The 20,407-nt window shown below is 35.7% G+C and overlaps 3 protein-coding genes across 4 annotated transcripts; 1 reads left to right on the top strand and 2 right to left on the bottom strand.

Moving 5' to 3' along the window:
* Positions 1–4,376: 4,376 nt before the first annotated feature.
* On the bottom strand, positions 4,377–10,280 carry LOC147473289 (serine carboxypeptidase-like 40). 2 transcript variants are annotated; one of them, XM_086587647.1, is made up of 10 exons: positions 10,143–10,280; positions 8,241–8,623; positions 8,013–8,120; positions 6,261–6,356; positions 6,081–6,173; positions 5,856–5,938; positions 5,307–5,623; positions 5,106–5,198; positions 4,792–4,900; positions 4,377–4,644 (listed from the first exon to the last, which is right to left on the bottom strand). In XM_086587647.1, the coding sequence occupies exons 2-10, from the start codon at positions 8,605–8,607 to the stop codon at positions 4,516–4,518; spliced, it is 1,395 nt and encodes a 464-aa protein (XP_086443773.1). In that variant the 5' UTR covers positions 8,608–8,623; positions 10,143–10,280; the 3' UTR covers positions 4,377–4,515. The 2 variants fall into 2 exon arrangements, with proteins under 2 accessions (XP_086443773.1, XP_086443772.1); XM_086587646.1 differs by lacking the exon at positions 10,143–10,280 and having other exon boundaries at positions 8,241–8,725.
* A 3-nt stretch (positions 10,281–10,283) lies between these two features.
* LOC147473288 (uncharacterized) lies at positions 10,284–13,772 on the bottom strand. Its single transcript, XM_086587652.1, has 5 exons — positions 13,523–13,772; positions 13,306–13,407; positions 12,773–12,914; positions 11,888–11,934; positions 10,284–10,664 (listed from the first exon to the last, which is right to left on the bottom strand). The coding sequence occupies exons 1-5, from the start codon at positions 13,607–13,609 to the stop codon at positions 10,449–10,451; spliced, it is 594 nt and encodes a 197-aa protein (XP_086443778.1). The 5' UTR covers positions 13,610–13,772; the 3' UTR covers positions 10,284–10,448.
* A 42-nt stretch (positions 13,773–13,814) lies between these two features.
* Positions 13,815–18,852, top strand: BGLU42 (beta glucosidase 42). Its single transcript, XM_086587645.1, has 13 exons — positions 13,815–13,972; positions 14,033–14,099; positions 14,171–14,229; positions 14,702–14,777; positions 14,959–15,033; positions 15,114–15,201; positions 15,504–15,729; positions 16,383–16,498; positions 16,893–17,107; positions 17,191–17,225; positions 17,301–17,403; positions 18,021–18,129; positions 18,455–18,852. Exons 1-13 carry the CDS (start codon positions 13,880–13,882, stop codon positions 18,627–18,629), a joined length of 1,437 nt encoding a protein of 478 aa, XP_086443771.1. The 5' UTR covers positions 13,815–13,879; the 3' UTR covers positions 18,630–18,852.
* Positions 18,853–20,407: the final 1,555 nt, after the last annotated feature.

Raw genomic sequence — 20,407 nt, 5'->3', positions numbered from 1 at the left:
TAAAATATTTCTGACATGATCATGTTGGTATTGGAAACCTGAAAAATGTCTACAATGTGATGTATGGTCCCCGAAAGTATCTAGTTTTTTTTTTTTTTAATTTTTAATTTTTTTTTTTTTAATGTAAAGCGTCAGGACAAGTTCTTGATGTGTATCCACAATAATGCAACATATCAAATTATCAATTGATCCAAGACCGCTTGGCTTCACTTGACGGGAGATGGTTACACCAAGTAGATGTTAGTTGCAACTTCTGCATGTAATAGCTAGACAAAACGTCCTAGCTCATTGTTACATAAAGGGCATTACCAATGGGGCCTAGATATGGGCTTTTATTTTCAAATTTGACGGACCTTTAAAAAAAAAGAGCTTCCAACACAACCCTAAATGGGCCTCTAATTTCATCATCATGTATATATGTCTTCATTCTTACATATTTTTTGAAGGAACAACCCAAGCCCATAATTTCTACACATGACTCAACTTAAAAACTCACGTGACTTCGGTTGAATCAAAATTTTGTTATTCTCACCGTTTTTAAAGGAGAAACAAGAATCTCGATCGGAACACCAAACCATTTCCAGATTTAGCTCCTTTTTACTGCTTCTCATTCATCCAACACAGCGCTCCAAAAATCTGACGTGGACCTGGTTTTATGGGCCTGCCTTGGTGGTGCCCTAAGAGAATTAGACAACAATATCATTGTCGTAGGAGAGAACAAAATAGAATGACGTACTACCATGACTAGGGGGTGTACTTTTCATTGTTATTGGTTTAATATCCAATCGATTTTTCGGATAATAATTGACCAACCAATGGACTAAGCTTTTGGAATTTAAGTTTTAAATTTCTATTTCAGTTGAACCTCTTGAAAAGAATGGAGATGGACATGTTATGTTCCATTCATCCAAGTCAATGCCTAGTGTTTTTGTATATTGTATATTAATTTAAGTGAACCCTTTATATAGATGTTTTTGATGCACACCTTTACAACGTGCACTTGCTAGGACGAGTCTAACAAACACAATTGAAAAGCTCAAAATCCGTGTGATTTGGCAATCAAGTAATTAATTTATTATGTATATATACTTATCTTTTAACATTGACCTAAGGTGACAAATATGACTGGAGTTTCCCTTAATAAAAACTAGAAAGTAGATCTATGCATACGGACTATTTTGAAAACTTGTTCAACAATTATAACTATATATATAGAAATTTTCTAACAAAACGTGATTCCCATTTTACCGTTTTAATTTCCTAACAAATTGTTTTAATTAATTTTTAAAAACCCGTTTTTTAATTGAGAGAGAGAGATCCTGTTTTAATAGTTGACTTAATTTAGACGTGTGATTTCCGTGTGATTCCATATAGTGTTTTAATAGGATAATGATTTCCGTTTTAATTATAAGTGTTATAATTTATCTTTTTAATATGAGATAAATTCACTTTTAATAGGAGATGATGTGAAATTTTAATAGAGCTTGAAAAATACCTATTTGTAGGAGATTTAATATTAAGATATAGATTCAAACAAGCGCGGTGTATATATGCTTGATGCTTCGGCACAATATGCATTGTAAGTTATATATGCTTCGGCACAATAAAAAAAACAATAAATAATAATATTTAAAAGTGCAAATGCTATTCAATAACTTTTATTTGTCATCCACATGCACTTTTGCATTATTGCATAATCATAACCTGGTGTCCATGGAAATCGTTATGTTTAAATAAGAGTGATAATAACTAACACAATTTTTCGGGTTACATCATCTCTCACATAACTTCAATTCTCTGGACAAGGGTACGTGCATAAGCACGTTCTAAGGCCCACGGGAGGCTTACTCGGTATGCATACTCCATGACCACCTGTATGTCGAGCTGCGCATGCTCCTGGACAATTAGTCACGCACGGAACCCACGTCTCATTGCATGTTCTTCTGGCTTCGACCATTGACATATGTTCAACTGCACAACACAATAAACCATTACCTTGTTTCATTGTAAAATCTTAACAAAAAATTAGTAAAAAAATAACGACCTAAATATCTAATACGATGAACTCGAAACCTGAAGCAAAGAATACAAGAGAGATCAGAAAGTAAAATGCAGCGGAACAATTCTTCGCCATCTTTACTTTTTAGAGAAGAAAATATAATTCAAGTCTATGACTAATGGATGAAAAAAACACTCTATTCTCAACTCTCAATATATATATAATTTCTGATTATGGCTTAATTAATATAGTGTTTTTTTAATATGTATAATAAAAATAAAAATCATAAAAGTTGATTTCCTTAAGATTAAGATGTTGGATTTCCTTAAGATAAAAATCAAAATCTTAAAAGTTGGATTCTTACTTTTATGACAAGGATGTTGATTGACTTATTAGAGTTGTGTGAATTAGGAAACTTTTTAAGATTAAGAGTTCATGTTGTATTAGGAAATTTCTTATAATTAATTAAGAGTACGTGTCCACGTGGCATACATATGTTTCAAGAATGCGCCACCTAGGAATAGAAAATAGATTGTCCACATAAGATGTACTCTGCTTTAATATAGAGAGAGATGATATATAAATTTGTTAGATAATGGACTAATATAATGGTTGTCAAACGGCCCCTAAAGCTGTAGGGCGGACTATTAGAATGGTAGCATTAGAGCATTATCAACGTATTGTTAAAAAAATTTGTGACACATTCAGTTTTTTTCGTCGATCAAAATTGCTATTTTCGTGTCAAGTATCAACGCATTTTCGACGAATTTGGGGTTTCTATTTTGGACGGGAATAGTTGTCCCGTCCAACATCTTGGGCCCAAAAAAATATAACCTTTTTAATTTGTTAATTTTAATTTTTTATTAAAAAAAATTGAAAACGTTCTGGATGGCAAAACTTGTCCCGTCCAACATCTTTGGGCCCATATGCAAAATTGAGAAGTTTTAATTTTTTTATTAAAAAAGAAGGAAAAAATGTTGGACGGCAAAACTTGTCCCATGCGAGTCATTTTTATATTTCTAACTAATTTGGTTTCGGATTTAACAATTGTTAAAATAAAAGCGGTGTTTTGACAGCGCGTTGGGGACGAAAATTGCCAATTTTTTGTCAACTGTCACATTAGAAATGAATTATAACAATGCATTGATGATGCTCTTAGGAATCCAAGACTTCATAACCCAGTGCAAAATGAAAATGGCACCCAACATTCTACTCGAGCTCCACCAGAATTTGGAATTAGCAATTTCCATTCTTTATCTATATACATCCAAAAAAAACAAGGGGAAAAAAAATATTTGTAAAATTCGTTATCAATAAGCAATTTCAATTCTTTCTATAATACATCCAAAAAAAGGGGGGGAAATTATTTGTAGAACTTGTTATCAATAAAATTTTTCCACTTACTATTAAAATAAAAAATAAAAAAAATTCTAAATACGAATACGATATTGAGAGTTTGAGACCCTTCTTCCTAAATTGATGTTGATATGTTAGTTTCGTTTGTGGGCCGGGGGATGGAACAGGGTGCATGCTTTCATCTGTTTTATATCTCCAAATGTGCACACGTTCTTCTACAAATCTCGGTTAACTTGGCATACTTCTCAAACTTCTCTCCTCGTGTTTTCCCAGGGAGTCAATATGTCATATCACTGAGCATGGAACACTTCTATACAGCAGTTGTTAGCTGTTTGCTCTTGTTCTATTACAACCTTAAGCAAAGTGTTATAATACGAGCTTTCGACTGTTTTGCATGAAACAAAATATGTTGGAGTTCAAGATCCTCTGGGTGCTGGGAGTATATTGTTGTTTTTGAAGAAATGAAGATGCAAAAATCCTTCCTACACAATATGCGAAGGAAACAACATGATATTTCACCAAATTTCAAACAGTTACTGACCTCCAAACTGACGGAATGCGGAATCCATTATACCCCAAAATCTTTAGCAGAAACAATATCCGTTAGTTCCTTCATAGATTATGCAGTGGAGCCAAGATGTTCTACATGAAACACCCCCTGGGAGCAAAAAGTTGCTCGTTCTGCAGATACATTTTTTTTATCAAATAGGAGACCCTGGATCTCAATGTTTAAAAGCCAAGAGAGAGAGAACTAACATCTATTCAACACCATAGCTAGATTACATCAGATGAAAATGAGTTTTAATGTTTAAGTACTGCAATAGTCATCATACATTCTTACACATGAAAGACTCAAAAGCAAGGCAGGATAAGTGAAATTGAATTTTCGTCACCGCTTAACAGAAGCAGCCTGTGAAAGCGTTAAAAATACGCAAGCCTCATAGTATATTGGAGGCTTGTGTATTTTTAACTCTTTCACGGGCTGCTTCATAAACTATTGCTTGTTAAGTGGTGACGAAAATTCAATTTCACTTGTCCCGCTTTGTTTTTGAGTCTTTCATGCATGTGTATGAATGCACGATGACTATTGCAGTATCTTCGAAAAAAAACTCAATGATAACAACAAGATAACTTTTATGATTTGAACAGGAAGTCCTATCTCATGACCCTTCTAAGAACGACTTCACAAGGCTAAAAGCCCTGAGAGGCTGGAGTCTTGGAGCCTCGTGGCCAGCACCTCGAATCGTAGCAAAAACTAAACCATCATAGTCTATCTGATATCCCGCCACCTGTAAAGTAAGTAACTTTAGTTTCGGAATTAAATTGCTACCTTTTAACTCTAATGTAGGTACCAATAGTTATCTTTCATAATCGAGTATCAAAATTTAATAATTGAATAAGTTATATTTTCATCATTTACTTTCCTTAGTAATTACCTGTTTAGTGCCAGCATGCCAGGGCCTCCATGGGATCTTAACTGTAAGATTCAATGCATCAATGGCATATTGAGTGCTCGTCACAGGAACTACGGCATCCATGTCCCCACTGAAAATAGTATGATACTCAGTTACAGAGAAATACATAATCATATACTTGAAATGACAAAATGCAGGCTTAGACACTGTACCCTTTGCAATTAGACTTATTATTGAAGAAGACAAAAAATACTAAAAAGAATTGCTAAATTTAGAATATGATATGAAATTCATTGTTGTCAAAAAGCATTGGTCATTCCAACTGAAAGATATACCTGTACAACAATATTCTAAGACCCCTGGGAATGAGCCTTTTGTAAATTGGGAACATACTAGATGGGCAATCCTTCCACGGTTGAAGTGTTAAGCTGACAAATAGACAAACAAAAAGATGGTTATTTTTATGTGTCAAGTGGAAAAGAGAACTAGAGAATTAAGGTATTAGATGAATCAGAAGTTGAAGATTTAACAATAACCTGCAAAGCTCCCAAGCATTGGGCAATCTAGTTTTGTTGGCGTGCAAGTGTTTTTGTACTTGGGGAAGATTGAGATACGAGCGAACGAAGTCTCTCTCACAAGAAATACAAGGCTCTGAGTTGAGAGCATCCAAATATACATTTCCCATCTCATGTTGAATTTTATTTTCATACTCTATGCAGGTCGATAGGGTTGTTGGTTCCACACAATTCTGAAGCAGTCCTTGATGAGTTTGATCTGAAATGAGTGCATGACTCCATATGTAGTCATAAATTCCTTTCAAATCTGACCCAAGATCCATAATGCCATTGCCAATCTGCATTAATAAAAAAGTTTTGCAAATATTTACATAAAATTAATCCTCCTCACAACTTCAACACCACACCTTAAATTTCAGCATCCAACTCAAAACCAATTGGAAATTAATGGAGCTTGCCCTGGAACTAATATACTACTATGCAAGGCTTTAAACTCGTGATGAGGGATTAGACTATATATCACAGCACTACACATACACTTTGGCCTGATTGTCTAGAAAAGGTCATTACCATGATTCCCTTTACCCTGATTGCAGAAGAAGGATTATGCACGTTGGAGTGTATGGTGTCGACTAGCTCTGGTATGTAAAAACCTGTGGAAAACGATACTGTCGTAAACTACAATTTCCTAGTACAGACTTAAGATTTACTCAACGAGATAGTTGGAAAGTGTGTCGTCAAACTAAATATACAGGTGAATTCAAATACGAAAGGCTGAGGGTACCAAAGTTATACCAGCATAGCTTTCTCCTGCAAGATAGAAATGGGCAGTCTTGTACTGAGGGAACCTTTGAAACCACTTCAAGAGAAAAATGTATGCATCTTGTGCTGCGATATCGTAAACAATATAGTTGTAATAAAATCAATTAGCAAGATTTAAAATAGCAGAAGAGAGAGAGAGAGATGCGGACTTACCAGTTCTTGAGTCTCCAGTTGTCTGATAGTCGGAAGTTGTGTTGGAATAAGAAAACCCCACACCAGCTGGAGACTCTAAGTACAGTACATTGGCCACTGACAAAAAAATTCAATCAAATTAAAATGTAATAAAGTTCATCTTGAAGAAATAGGGTAGCCCCTATTATTTTCAGTTGATTTGAACAAGCATACGCATGGAATAAGTTTGTATTTCTCGTTAAAGTTGCTTTATAGTATTGGTATATTATATATATATATATATCTTGCAAAATTCATTTAATGCTTCTATATACTTTACTTATGTCAAGAAGAAAATCAGCAATATGTTTTGCACTTTTGCATTGATAAGACATAATTTCCTTTGCAGTTTGCACACATTGCAAGCAAACGATATGTGAACATATTATTAGATGTATGAAGCTATTATACTATTACACATACAAGCTTAGGGGGGTTTGTTTTTTGTTACTTATAAAGTTATAAGTGCTTGCTACTTATAAGTTTCTGTAAGTCAAGTTTTGCTATTTACACTTTTAGCACTTATAAATAGCAAAATAAATACTATAAAAAGGGTCTACACTTAAAAGTAGCTGAAAAACAAACGCCCAAAAAAAAGTAGTTAAGCGCTTACAAAAACCAAAAAACAAACACCCCCTTATTTCTTACTTAACGTATCATATTACAGCAGGGTACCTGGGCATGATTGTAAAAATTTCTACCAATTAGCAAACCAAAAGTGGCAATAAAGCAGCATGTTCTGGTTTAGTCTTTAAGATAGCAAACAGATAAGATTTGTTATCGTCAAAGTGAGATATGGCCTTACCAACTCAAAGACATGTACTTCTGGACAATGAAGATGAATTGCAAGGAAATTAGACACTTGATAGCCAAGGTAACAGAACATATGTCTGGCACGTCCCTTGGTGTTCTACTCATTTATTTCAATCTAGCGGCCAAGCTAGAGCACTAACACCTCGTCCAGGAGATGCAAAAGTGTGTGACTTAATAGATGATGGGATGTCGAATTATAAATTAGTTAGTCTATGACGGTGACTCAAGAAAATGCTACTAAGTACAGAGATTATGCATCACCTAAATTCCAAGTGGTCTGGACTCCATCAAGTTCAGGAAAGTACTCAACAGAGTCTGGTTTCCGGTCATAAAACAAGACATAGAAAGAGTAAAGTGGTATATACTAGTGTGGGGCAAGCTAACTATACGAAAGCACGCCTTCACCAGTTGGAAGCTGTTCGTGGAATGCTTCCCAACTCAGAACAGATAAATCAAGAAGAAGGTACTTAGTTTGCTGCTATGGACGGGGAGGATTCTGAATACCTCCTTTTCAACTGTGATTATTCAAAGCAAGTATTGTCAGTAGTTAGAGGAGCAACTGGATTGGGTGGGATGGTAAAGGAATCTACACGAAAATGGTAAGTATCACAAGGGGCTGCAGGAATAACACTATGAAAGCTGAAATTGTTCGAGCCATGGCATGTGCTACAGGCAATGCAATAGGGACTGAGCGCAACAGTAGGAGGTTGAAGAATACAAGTCATAGTGAAAAATCAGTCAGCAGTGCACTACATAAGAAGATGAAGATATACTTGCAAAGCAGAGATGAAAATATGCTTAATTCAAGCAAGGAGAGCAGCTGGAACGAAGAGAAACATGATGCTGCTTACTCTTGCATGGACACGTGCTATCGCAGAGATTAAGAGGTGTTTATACCGTGACCTATAGACATTATACTACCTCTGTTCCAAGCATGTTTTCTCAAGTAAAGTGTCTCTCCATCCCTATTGACTCCGAAAGGTCCATGCTCTACCATTGCACCGACTCCAAGCGAAGAACAACCAGGCCCTGTTACACAGACAGACAGACAGAAGAGCATTTGTAAATCTGTAATACGTGATTTTATTTGTATATGATGGAAAATAAGAAATGTGTTCATAAAATAAAAAAAAGAAAAAGAAAACCCACCTCCGTTTAACCAAAGAAGTAATGGCCTCGAAGTGGGATTTGGCTCTGTAGCCTCCACAAAATAGTAGAATAGACTTCTCCCATGAGACTCATCGACAGTGACATATCCCGAGTATTGCTTGAATGTGATATTCGGGGGCTGACCTGGAAGTCTTCTAATTAAATCACTTTTCATGGATCCATCGTCTTGAATAGAAGACGTTGACGCTGGATTTAAAGCACTAAATGGAGTTGTGACCCTCCATTCTGTACTTTGTCCTCCATGTAGCCTTTTGGACGTGAAAAGAGATTTTAAAAACGTCCCTTGATCTACGTCTAGTCCATGGATCAGGTGAACAAAAACCAAGAGAGTCAACAGTCTCTCCATAGTTGTTGGCAGTAGGCTGAAAAAATAGATATGAAATAGGTTTCTAACGAAGCAAATAGTTTATGAGATTGAAAGTTTTAATAACCTATTAAGAAATGAGTAGTATCTAGTATGCTATTATTAGATGGGAGATAAGAAGCATGCAGATGCAGATGCAGATGCGCGCAAAATATAATATTCCCCATGATTAATATATGGTACTGTATAAGATCATGTATGTTAGTCGGGATACTTCAGCAATTCAGACGAGATGAGACTAAGAAGTAGATTAAGACTAGCAATCAGGAAAACTAGTAGTAATTGCTGCTAACTGAGGCAGCATCACAGATTCACAGGCATTCTACAGAAGAGATAACATCTTAATAACCTTGATCATTACAACATGTGACAAAAAAGAAGGAAATGGTAACAAATCACAAGCAGCAGAACAGAAGTTAGGAAAAAGTGATGTGAAGTCTGTATAGCAATTGGAAAAAGAAAAACAATCTCAAATCTTATAAACAGTGAATGAAATGAAGTTTATTTATTAGAATTTAAAACCTGAACTGAAAGAACCAAGCAGAAATAGTAATTTTAGTCTGATGGGGGAGAAGGAAGGAAGAGTGAGTTATAGTTAAATAGATGAAGAGGCCACTGCTGTTTTTGAAGGAAAGGTAAAGACCCTATCAGCATCATCATCACGTTTTCGGTGGTTGGGTTTTCCTCTTAAACCAAGACAAGAAGAAAAGAGTGTTGGCATCACATTCACTTCTTTTCCATTTTTTGAAAATGGCGCGCTACTCATAGTGGAGAGTGGAGACTAGCCACTTTATTAAGGAGGGAAATGAAGCAACCGTAGATGGGCTGGGTTTGTCAAATGTTTTGGTCATGAATTCTAAAGGAGTCGTCCGGCTAGTGTATAGGCTGAGAAATGATGTAACCGATGGCAAGATGCTAATATGTACTTCCCACTTGTGACTCATTTTTTCACCTAAGAAAGGCAAAAACTTCATAAACCAAAAAGACGCAATATAAAAGTTCACTATGAATTGTCGGTATACATAATACATCCCCAAGAGAGCACACGCTAGTAATCACATGTTTCTGTTTCACAACCATGTAAGTGCTCTTAGTTTAGTTTGGGCAAAAGAAAAAAGCAAAGCAAAAATTGTCTTGCTGTCATGTTGGTCTATATGCATGGTAGCATTTTATTTCTCTTTAAAAAAAGGGCGTCTACCACGAGGATATCCCTATAGGGACGCCAGCCGAGACCGTTGGATCCGAGATCTAACGGTCCGAAAATAAAAAACAAACTCATATTCTCTCTCTTCAAACTCATATTCTCTCTCTTCCTTTTTGTTTTTGATTTTCGGACCGTTGGATCTCGGATCCAACGGTCTTGAAACACTCATCCCTATAGGGATATCCTCGTGGTAGCCCAAATCTTAAAAGGTTTTGGTAAATCCTTGAATCAAAATTGTAAGATTTGACAATATATGTAAGCTCTATCTTTTTTTTTTTTTGCTAACCGGGTGTGTGGGCCGGTTTACGCGCACCTCGATTAATCCTGGGGCGGGTACTGCCTCACCAGTGGCCTTGAGGGTAAGCTCTATAACTTTCTTATCCAACCATGATTGAAATGAGATCATCCTCGCCAAAAATCCCAAGCTCTATGTTGTTATCTCAGAACGAAGAAGGAAGCTAGAAACACTTATTCGCCAAGTATATTCTTCACAGTTCACAGAAATCTGTTAGCGGAACAAGTAATATAATCCCACTGAATATCATAAATATTAACTGCAAAAGAAAATACAAGGGGGGCGTCCAAGAGTATTACAATATCACAAGTTAGCCTTAAATTATCAGCTCTTTGCAATCCCAAAGAATCTAGACAGTGGCAAAGGACCATCACTCTCCTCGCTATCACTAGAGTGTTTGTTTCTGGATTTCTGCTTTCTTTCCTTCTTTGCTTTCTTCGACCTGGATTTCGATTGCCTTATTTCCACCTCATCATCACTGCTAGATGACTCAGACGAAGAAGTTGAAGAACTACTTTCAGAGGATTTCCTCCTTGAACGCTGTGAAGAAGAAAGCTCCATTAGAAAGAAGCAAGAAAAATATAAACCATTAAAGAAACATAGAGGACCATGACGAAAGCGAAGATGACTAAGTCAAATATACCCGAGGAAGTCAATAGACTTTAAACCATTAGAAATCAGTAAAATTAATATCAGTACCAAACTTTCATTAGCAGGGACAACCAATTCACCAACTCCATCCAGTCAATCAACCTATTCTTTATAAGAATCTAATCAGTTATTTCATATTTGCAACGAGGGTACCATGACAATTTGGTATTGGTTTCAATATTCCACTTTAGCCAGGACCATTCTTTGACTCTAGTTGACACAAAAAAAGGGCGTAAGTGTTCTAATGAACCATGTAATTGTCCACATAGATTTCTAAGGCTGCTGCAGTGTGAGACTCTGAAACGCTTGGGATAGAGTAAGCATTCACCTTTGAAGGCTTGTGTGCTGTCTAGCAATTGATTCAGGAAGTAAATTGGCTGTAACACCCAATTGAAAGGTAACAACAGCCCCTAAAGTGTAATTTAGATAAAAACTTATATAAGGTGCAACCTGAAACTAGAATTTTGAATCAGATAAACGAAACAGCTATTTGAACCCAGAGAAACCAAAACTGGCATTTTTTTATGTTAAGAATTGAAAGTTGAAATACATCAGACAGCGTTTTTAAATAACTAGAGATATGCTTGTGGTTCAAGGTTGCGTAGAACTAGGACTTCTTTTAAAGAAGATTGTGTTTAGCTGGCAGGGTTGTATGCCTTTTAAGAGCTCATAAATCTTAATTATCCATACTTGTGATTGTGATTGGATCCTTTTTTTAGATGGTCCCTTCCTCTTAATTCTACTTGGCATTCGGTTCAGTAAAGCATACTTTTTGGCATGCAATACTATAACACTCTATTCAACATGATTTAAATACGGTCTGGGAGCACCCTCAAAGCAAGTGCTGCTATTTTAATCACCTAGTTCTGAATCTGGAGAAAATATCTACATCAACCTCTCGTGTGGAAATAACTGAACTGAGACATTATATAAAGTACTAACTACTCAGTAGAGTTTGGAATTTTACTAACATCACTAGCTATATAAGTCATTTAAGGTTCATTTCAATTTTATACATAGAACGTTTCAAAGCAAACGTCACCAAAATTCCATACTAACATTGAATCCTCTAGAAATGACCCAAAATATAGTAGATATAGTTGAGCATTTACCTTTCTCTTTTTGTTGCTCTTTTTCTTGATATCTCTGCTTTTCCGATCTACATGGACACATTACTGATTAGAAAACAGGCTGTCATAAGTTCACGACATTTGTAAATATACAGAGACACAAATGTTTGTGTGTCTTCTGGGTGTGAATGTGCTATTGTACTGTGAATAAACATTAAACAATCTAGATGCCTGACCTGATGGACAGAAACCTCACAATGTAAATCAAAGGAATTGTGGGTCATACATGGGGCTGACGCACGCCTGACAAAACTTTCAAGGTGGACACACGCCTAACAACATTACTTTAATTCTACTGCTAGACTAGATACTCCTTCCCACAGTCCACTCAAAGCCCATTGCGATACCATGTTAACAACGGAAATACTCCAAAAGCCCCAATTTGTAGGAGGAAAATGTGGCACTTTATGTCCTAGAGATTGCAAGTCTATCATGAGGGAAGGAATATCAAATAGCATGATTAGGAGACAAGCACAAAATATAAGCAATCTACATCTACGTAATACTTTAGGAGTCATTTGGAAAGAAATAAAACAAATTATATGTCGTACACGTATTGCGGTGAGGATTTCATCTAACATAGTACGACCATAGCTCTTGGGTTGGCAGTGATTTTCCCCTCTATTGCATTTGAAGTGTATGAAGAAATCTATAAATGAGGTAACAAGTGACGTGCATGTGGGGAAGATAGAAAAGGCTGCACACATGACTGTGAAGATAACATTGGGTAATCACTAATCAGTAGTACATATACAAAACGATCCAAGTTTTTTTTTAATATATATAAAACTATTAAAAATATATATATCTGACTCATAATTCCTCCACATCAGGAATGTACTTAATATCATGCAATTATCTCCTCACCTTTTTTATTATTGGTTTTACTACTAGAGTGGTTTCTTCCATTGGCAAGCTTGCTTTCCCTTTCAGCATCCAATTGGGCCCTGTACTCTCTCATCATTTTGTCTTTATCCGCCTCCAATTCCCCTTTCTTTAGTTCATCTTCCTAAAAGAATTAAGATTGACAGATTGTCAGAAACAACTAAACCACTATATGATCATACAAAGAACCAAAAAAAAATGCGTAACTTAAAGGATCTAGCATGTATTAATATGGTATACATTTAAGAAATCTACAAGCCACTAAGAAATATAAAGCATGAATATTTTAACAAAAACGAAGTAATTACTGAATTATTTTTTTAAGCTACATGATTGTCATTGCATACAGATAACAGAATATCACGAGTATATTAAAAACAAAGAACCAAAACTGTTTAGGTACAGGAAATAGCTTCACTTTTTGTTTAAGAGATATATTAAAAACCTTTGAGAAGATAAATTCTAAAATTTGATGCTTGAACAAGTATGAAAGGAAAAAACATCTGTCGTGTTACCTTTTGTTTCCTCTTGAACTCTTCCCATGTTACAGTGTGAGAAGTTTTGAGGCTGGCCAAACGAGCAGCATGCCACTCTGGTGAATGAAAAGTACCATCGATCTGCGACTGGCCTCATCAGTAAAAATTCACAAAAAAAGAAACTATCTAATATATGACTACTGACATAATTATCAATTGTGATAATAAACTAGTAGTAGTATGGAAGGGTACAAACCATGCCGTCTTCGACATCGTCGGGGCCGGCAGAGCTGGAACCGGACCTGGCCTTCTGCATAGCTTTGTAGGCTTGGTTTTTCCCCATTTTTTTTTAATTATTATTAATTAACTATTGAGAAAGGCAGAGCAATCGATTATTATTCAAGCAACATATGCTGCTGCTGGAGTTGTTGTTGTTGTTGTTGTTGGGGGTTTCAAGACGAGAGAGGGAAGGAGACGAGGCCCATCAAGTTAACTATTGTGGGCCTATATGAATTGGGCCTGCTGATCCAGTATTTAATTGCCAAGTGTCAAGTGCCAAGTGCCACCGACAACAAGATAGAAAAAAGTTTTCTTCTTCACTCTCACTCTCAGCATGGAGAACAATGAGATGCCGAAGAAGAAAGAAGTCTGTCGCAGCGACTTCCCTTCCGACTTCGTATTTGGTGTTGCCACAGCTGCTTATCAGGTAAATAATCATGTGGTTGAATTTTTATATTATGCGTTTTAATTATTTATTTATTATCAGGTTGAAGGTGGTAGTAATGAGGGTGGGAGGGGTGATAGTATTTGGGATGTTTTCTCCCGCGTACCAGGTAACATTATTATTATTATCATTATCGTTAACTCTAAAACCTGATTTGCTATTGTTCAATATTTCACCCAGGAAATATAATAGATGGAAGCACTGGAGATGTGGCTGTTGATCAATACCATCGCTACAAGGTCCTGTAATCATATTACAAAATATCCCGATATATCGTGATATTTGAGATATTTATTCAGATTTCACAAAAAGATATATAAATATTACGATATGTTAAGAGATTAATATATATACGATTATAAATATCGGTGATATTTTGATAATATTTAGTGATCTTTATAATATTTAGAGATATTTTATGATATTTAGCGATATTTTGTATATATAATAATTTTTTTAATATTTATTATTATATTTTAAATAAATATAAATAATATATCATGATATATCAAGAAATATCCATAATATCTATAATATTTGTCAATATTTTAGATATATCCACGATATTTGTATGTGAAACAATGTCAAATATCCTCAAAGAGAGAGATATATCCACGATACATATCCAGAAATTGATTATCGATAAATACTCAATTTCTTTACTTGTTCATTCATGCCATGCCACTTATATATTTCTTTCTACTACTGCAGGAGGACGTTCAACTTATATCAAAGCTGGGATTTGATGCATACCGCTTTTCCATTTCATGGTCCCGTATATTCCCTGGTATTTTCAAACGTCAATCTCATCCAATCATTCTTCATTATCTCATTCCTACCTCATCCTATTCAACACTAGAATGTATTTTCATATCACTTCTCAACTGTCGAACTAATCGGTTCTAATCTCACTATGTTTCCGGTGTGTTTGCATAAGAATGCTCATATGATTTTCTCTGTTCCTGCAGATGGTTTGGGAACCAACATAAACGAGGAAGGAATCACCTATTACAACAATCTCATTAACGCTCTACTTGAGAAAGGTCTGTTGTTCACTTGTTATAACCAATTTCTTTCCACTAGCTGCACTAAATATACCATGCTTGAAATCTTGCTCTTGCAGGTATCCAGCCCTATGTAACATTGTACCACTGGGATCTGCCTTCACATCTTCACGAGTCCATGGGAGGATGGTTGAATAAGGACATTGTGTGAGTAACATTAAAACATTCATGGTCCCTGGAATTAACTGAAATTTTTAATTGTTTTTCTTTCTATCTACTTTTGGACACGACCGGGAATAGCTTAATATAGGCTAATTTGGACAAGCTGCTGCTTTATTAAATAATGTATGCTGCTTTACCTTTGTCAAATATACTATTGTAGATGTTACATTTACTTCAGTGATCCTTGTGAAAATTTGAACAGCTTTCTTTCTTGAACACCATTAAAATATCATTTTTCTAACACTTCCGATGGAGTATAATGAGTCACTTTCTTTTAAATCAAACAGAAAATACTTTTCAATCTACGCAGAGACTTGCTTTGCAAGTTTTGGAGATAGAGTAAAGCACTGGATCACAAACAATGAACCACTTCAAACGGCTGTGAATGGATATGCTATTGGAATATTTGCTCCTGGAAGAAGTGAGCATTCATCAACTGAACCATATCTGGTTGCACACCACCAGCTATTGGCCCATGCATCAGCTGTTTCCATCTACAGAAAGAAATTTAAGGTATGTATAATAATTATCGTATTTTAGTTCCCAACTTGCTTTAGAGAAAATGTAGGTTCCTTATAGATGGAGGCCTTGGCCCTTACTATCACAGTCACACTATCTAATTAATTATTTGGAATTGAGGGCCTTAATTAAGCAGAGGAGCTAGAATTTTCCTTTCTGATGCTTCAATAGTTCCCAGCCCGGAGACATCATGGGAATAGCTGTGCTCTGTTTAACTCCCCTGATTAATTTCCTTTACGAGAACTGGTATCTTTGGCATATTTCACGGTATTGAAAGTGTACTGTATGCACATAAAAGTTCAACATAATAGGTTTAACTTTGTAATTGCCTATGGAGACTGAGAAGTAAATTAAATGTATTGTCTGGAAAATGTATTTGAACAAGTAAAAGCTTCTGGACTGATGAAGCATTTTATTTTCAGCTCTATACCAGTTTATCTCATCATGCGTCGCCCGCGTTTCAGTAATATATATGAATTCATGGCTGTAGCCATGAGTAAAAGTGTTTATGCTACTTGGTGGAAAATCTTTTTTCTTGGAATCCCGTATTGTATTATCATCAATTATGGAGTAGTGCACGAGTTAAGAATAAATGTCTTCTCTGTATGTATTAATAGTTGAACATCGATGCTATTTTCTCTAACTAGGCCCAGCAAGGAGGTGAAATTGGTTTAGTGGTTGATTGCGAATGGGCAGAGGCTTTTTCAGATAAAATGGAGGATAAGGTTGCTGCAGAAAGGCGCCTTGATTTTCAGCTTGGATGGTACATCCTCATGCAGTTAACTTCGCTATTTGGTAGACCAAACTGTAAATATGTCCTGAAATTGCAATTTAAAAGAATCAATGGAAAATGTTATACAATAAAAACAGGGTACCAAACAATGTCTACTACAAAAAGAAAAGAAAAAAAAAATTGATGGCAAACAAGTGAGGAATGACCGAGTATCACTTAACTAAGCCTACGAAGAAGAAGAAATGTACCATAAAAAAGTACCAATTGATTGTGTTATGTATGGTTTTACTATTGTAGTACTCTATGTTTTATTTTAGCAGAATCTAGAATAAGGATACGGGTTAGAGTTTTTTAATTATGTTTGGTCGCTTGAAACATATTAGACTATTGTTTGAAATGTTTATGTATCCTTAATTTTGCAAAGGTACTTAAATCCAATATTCTACGGCGACTATCCTGAGGTCATGCGTGAGAGACTTGGGGATCGACTTCCGAAATTTTCGGATGAAGAGAAGACATTACTGAAGAACTCCGTAGATTTTGTAGGTCTTAATCATTATACTTCAAGATTGATTGCTCATGTACCAAACAATCCTGAGCACAATGATTTTTATCAAGCACAACAGATTAAAAGATTTGGTGATCACTTCACACCTATACCTTTTCAGTTATTTATGCTTGCTCCACTCTCATGCTATTTGATTTCCTTGTTTTACTGTCAGATGAATGGCCAGGGGGAGAGAAAATTGGTGAGAGGGTATGTGTCATCTCTTAAACAGCATACATGCATTTCCTTCTGTTTTGGTTAATTCAAAGATTTTCTGTTTGTCAGGCAGCATCCGAGTGGCTGTACATAGTTCCTTGGGGCATCCGGAAAGTTCTTAATTACGTATCGCAAAAGTACCACAATCCCCCTATATATATTACTGAGAATGGTATGCACGTAGAGAAGAACATAGGGTCAAAATCTTTGTTTTTGATTCACTTTATTAGTTTTCTGGATATTTTCTTGTAATGAGACCTTACAACAAAATCTCCTGATCTACTTGTCAGCCCATATTTCCATAGTTTTATCTTTAATGAAGGGCTAACATTTGGTGAAAGAAGCTTATCTGATTCAATAGTTACAGCTACTAATCTTGCTATTAGGTCTTTGATTGTAGGAAGAAAATTCATTTTCATTGGTTAAGTAGACTCTTTAATGTGGAGGCCCATGAGCTAGCTAGCTGGGCTCTTAGAAACAAAGCCATGGGAGCTCTTCCAAAGTGTATTGCAGACTTGAATTGTGATATTACTCAGGTTCGATTATTAATATGATGGTCGACCATCGGAAAAAAAAAACTATCTGATTTGCAAGTGCCGACTTTCTATACCACTCAATGGCTAAAAAGTATACAAGGATATGAAGAGTAAACCTTGGATAGCAACTAGTCATGGTTAATGGTTGCAACTAGATTAATACCTGATCTTCTAGTCCTTTAAAAGTTTAAAGCCTAAAACTCTTCTTGTGTTGGCAAGTTTGATGTTAAAGCTCTTTCAATGGAACTTACAGGCATGGATGATGAAGACGACCCAATGTCCCTTCTCCATGAGATGCTAGATGACAAAATGAGAGTTGGCTACTATAAGGGATACCTTGCTGCAGTAGCACAGTCAATCAGGTATATACCCAAAGTTTCCCCATGTATGCAATACTTGCATTTCAGGTCCGACTTATTAATTACAGTACACTGGTAGTATAATTCGTGTACTGTATATTTAAATTAAACAGTATACACTGAATAGATCATTGTTTCCTCATTTACAACTGCAAAATGTTTATGCTTTGACAATAGGGATGGCATAAGGTGTGTTTAGATGTTAAGCAACCCCACATGGCGATAGGTTGTTTATATGCATGTGGTCTCATTTTTTTTTTGTTGACTTAAAGAGTTAATTTGGTTAAAGCTTCAGAATAAAAGCAACAGGGCCTCAAGGCATTGACAGGGATGGACAGATGTTAAGGAAACGTGGTTTGTTGACAATTTTTTGGTACACGAAACGGTTTGGTTTGGTCTATGTGGACTACAAGAATGGGCTCTCTAGGCATCCAAAGTCCTCCGCTTTTTGGTTCTCTCGTTTCCTCAAAGGTGGCGAAAGAAAGGATGCTAAGGAAGACTGATATCTCCCCAACATTACGGCCGAAGGATATAGCTGAAAGATTTCCTCGAGTTCAGAAGGCCTTTGCTCCTAGATTAAGTTGAAACATTTATTCCGTTGGCAATGTAAAACTTAATCCAAACTTCTGCCAATGTGATAGAAGTATATGTCTGTCAATGTGAATGGTTGTATTTAGATTTTAGACTTTTAGAGTGAAATGAAGAAATTTAAAAAACTTTCTTGTTTGTTTGATTGAATTCTCTTTACTTTCTTGTTGATGAATCATGAATGGATATGATCCATGCCTATTTTCTTCTTCTCCTTTGTACTTTTTGTCGTACACCAATTTATTGGGAATTTGGGATGAGAATATGAGATTCAATGATTTAAAGTAGAACCTTAAAGCCATTAAAACGCCAGGAGGCGCCGCGACGGGCCCATTAGCATGGCTAATGCAGCCAACATTCCTGCATTATTGCTAGCATTTTAAATGCCCTATACTTTAGTTGTGGGAGCTTTTTTTTTTTTTTTTTTTTTTTTTGTAAGAAACTAATTTTTGGGACCTCTTTCTTGCAAGCCACCCTTAAACCATTTGACATTTCTATTTATAGGTAGCCGATAATAACCATTTTTAAGTAATAAAAGTGCTGATGAGTTGCATGTAGGGAGTAGGGACAAAACGAAGACATGGAAGCGTAAGCCTGTGTTAACGCATTAATGCATTACTATATATATGTTACTATATATGTGCGTGTGTGCAAGAATAATCTCGTTGTTCCCCATGTGGAATTGTGGATGGAAGTTTTGAGGATTCTTTAATCACGGATACGAAAGATTACCTTTGCCATTACGTACGACTTGTCTGGCTTTCCCACGAACTAGCATATGCATACCACGGGCAGAGCATAAATTGCAATGGGTCACAAACAAAAGTTAATCATACTATTTACCATTTCTTATACAGGATATGTATTGCTTATTCGCCTTGAAATGAATGCAATGGCCAATACCTATAACCTGTCATAGCAAGTCTAATGGAGTGGTATACGGGAAGGTTAAAAGCCATAAAACACTCCAAACACTAAAATGTCATTCCAATAAGACTATTAGAAAGGTTTTAAATTTGGTTGGTGTGTGATAAATCTAACTAAATTTGTGGTATTGCCTAGCAACTGTCGTAATTAAGTTTCTAAAGACGGATGGTACAGTTTTCTGTCGTCTGATGTTAAGTTGTGTACAGACGGCATAAATTGTGTTTTTCATTCGTTTTAATTAAATGAACGACAGACTTTCTACCGTCTGTGGCAACTTAATAGACAGACAACAGAGTTAAATTTGGCTGGGCATGCTAAAAGAGCTAAAAAAAAATCATATGTGACGTCTTTTAGCATACCTCCATATGGCACCCCTCCATTGAACTTGCTCTCCCATGGTTTCTTAATACTGGAGTACGTAGAGGTGGTAGAGCCCAAGGCCGAAAGTTTTAGGATTTGAAGATATTTCGAACCCTTTCATAATCGATACATATCGGAAAAATTGAAAAATCGGATTGATATATCGTTTTTGCCCATTTTGGTGATAATATTCAAAAAAATCAAAAAAATTAGGATATATCATAAATATCACCGATATATATCGAGATATATCGATCAACAGTCAACAAAATCGGTCAAAAGTCAAATTGTCAAACCAAGTCAAATGATATATATCGAATATGTCGGAGTATATCGCCAATATATATCTTTAATTATATTGGTAAAAACCAATATATATCGGTTTAAAATTAATTTAATTTTCGGA

This window comes from Coptis chinensis, unplaced genomic scaffold (genome assembly GCF_015680905.1).
Source record: "Coptis chinensis isolate HL-2020 unplaced genomic scaffold, ASM1568090v1 utg2885_pilon_pilon, whole genome shotgun sequence".
In the NCBI taxonomy this organism is placed as follows: Eukaryota; Viridiplantae; Streptophyta; class Magnoliopsida; order Ranunculales; family Ranunculaceae; genus Coptis; species Coptis chinensis.
This window is presented reverse-complemented; position numbering and strand designations above follow the sequence as displayed.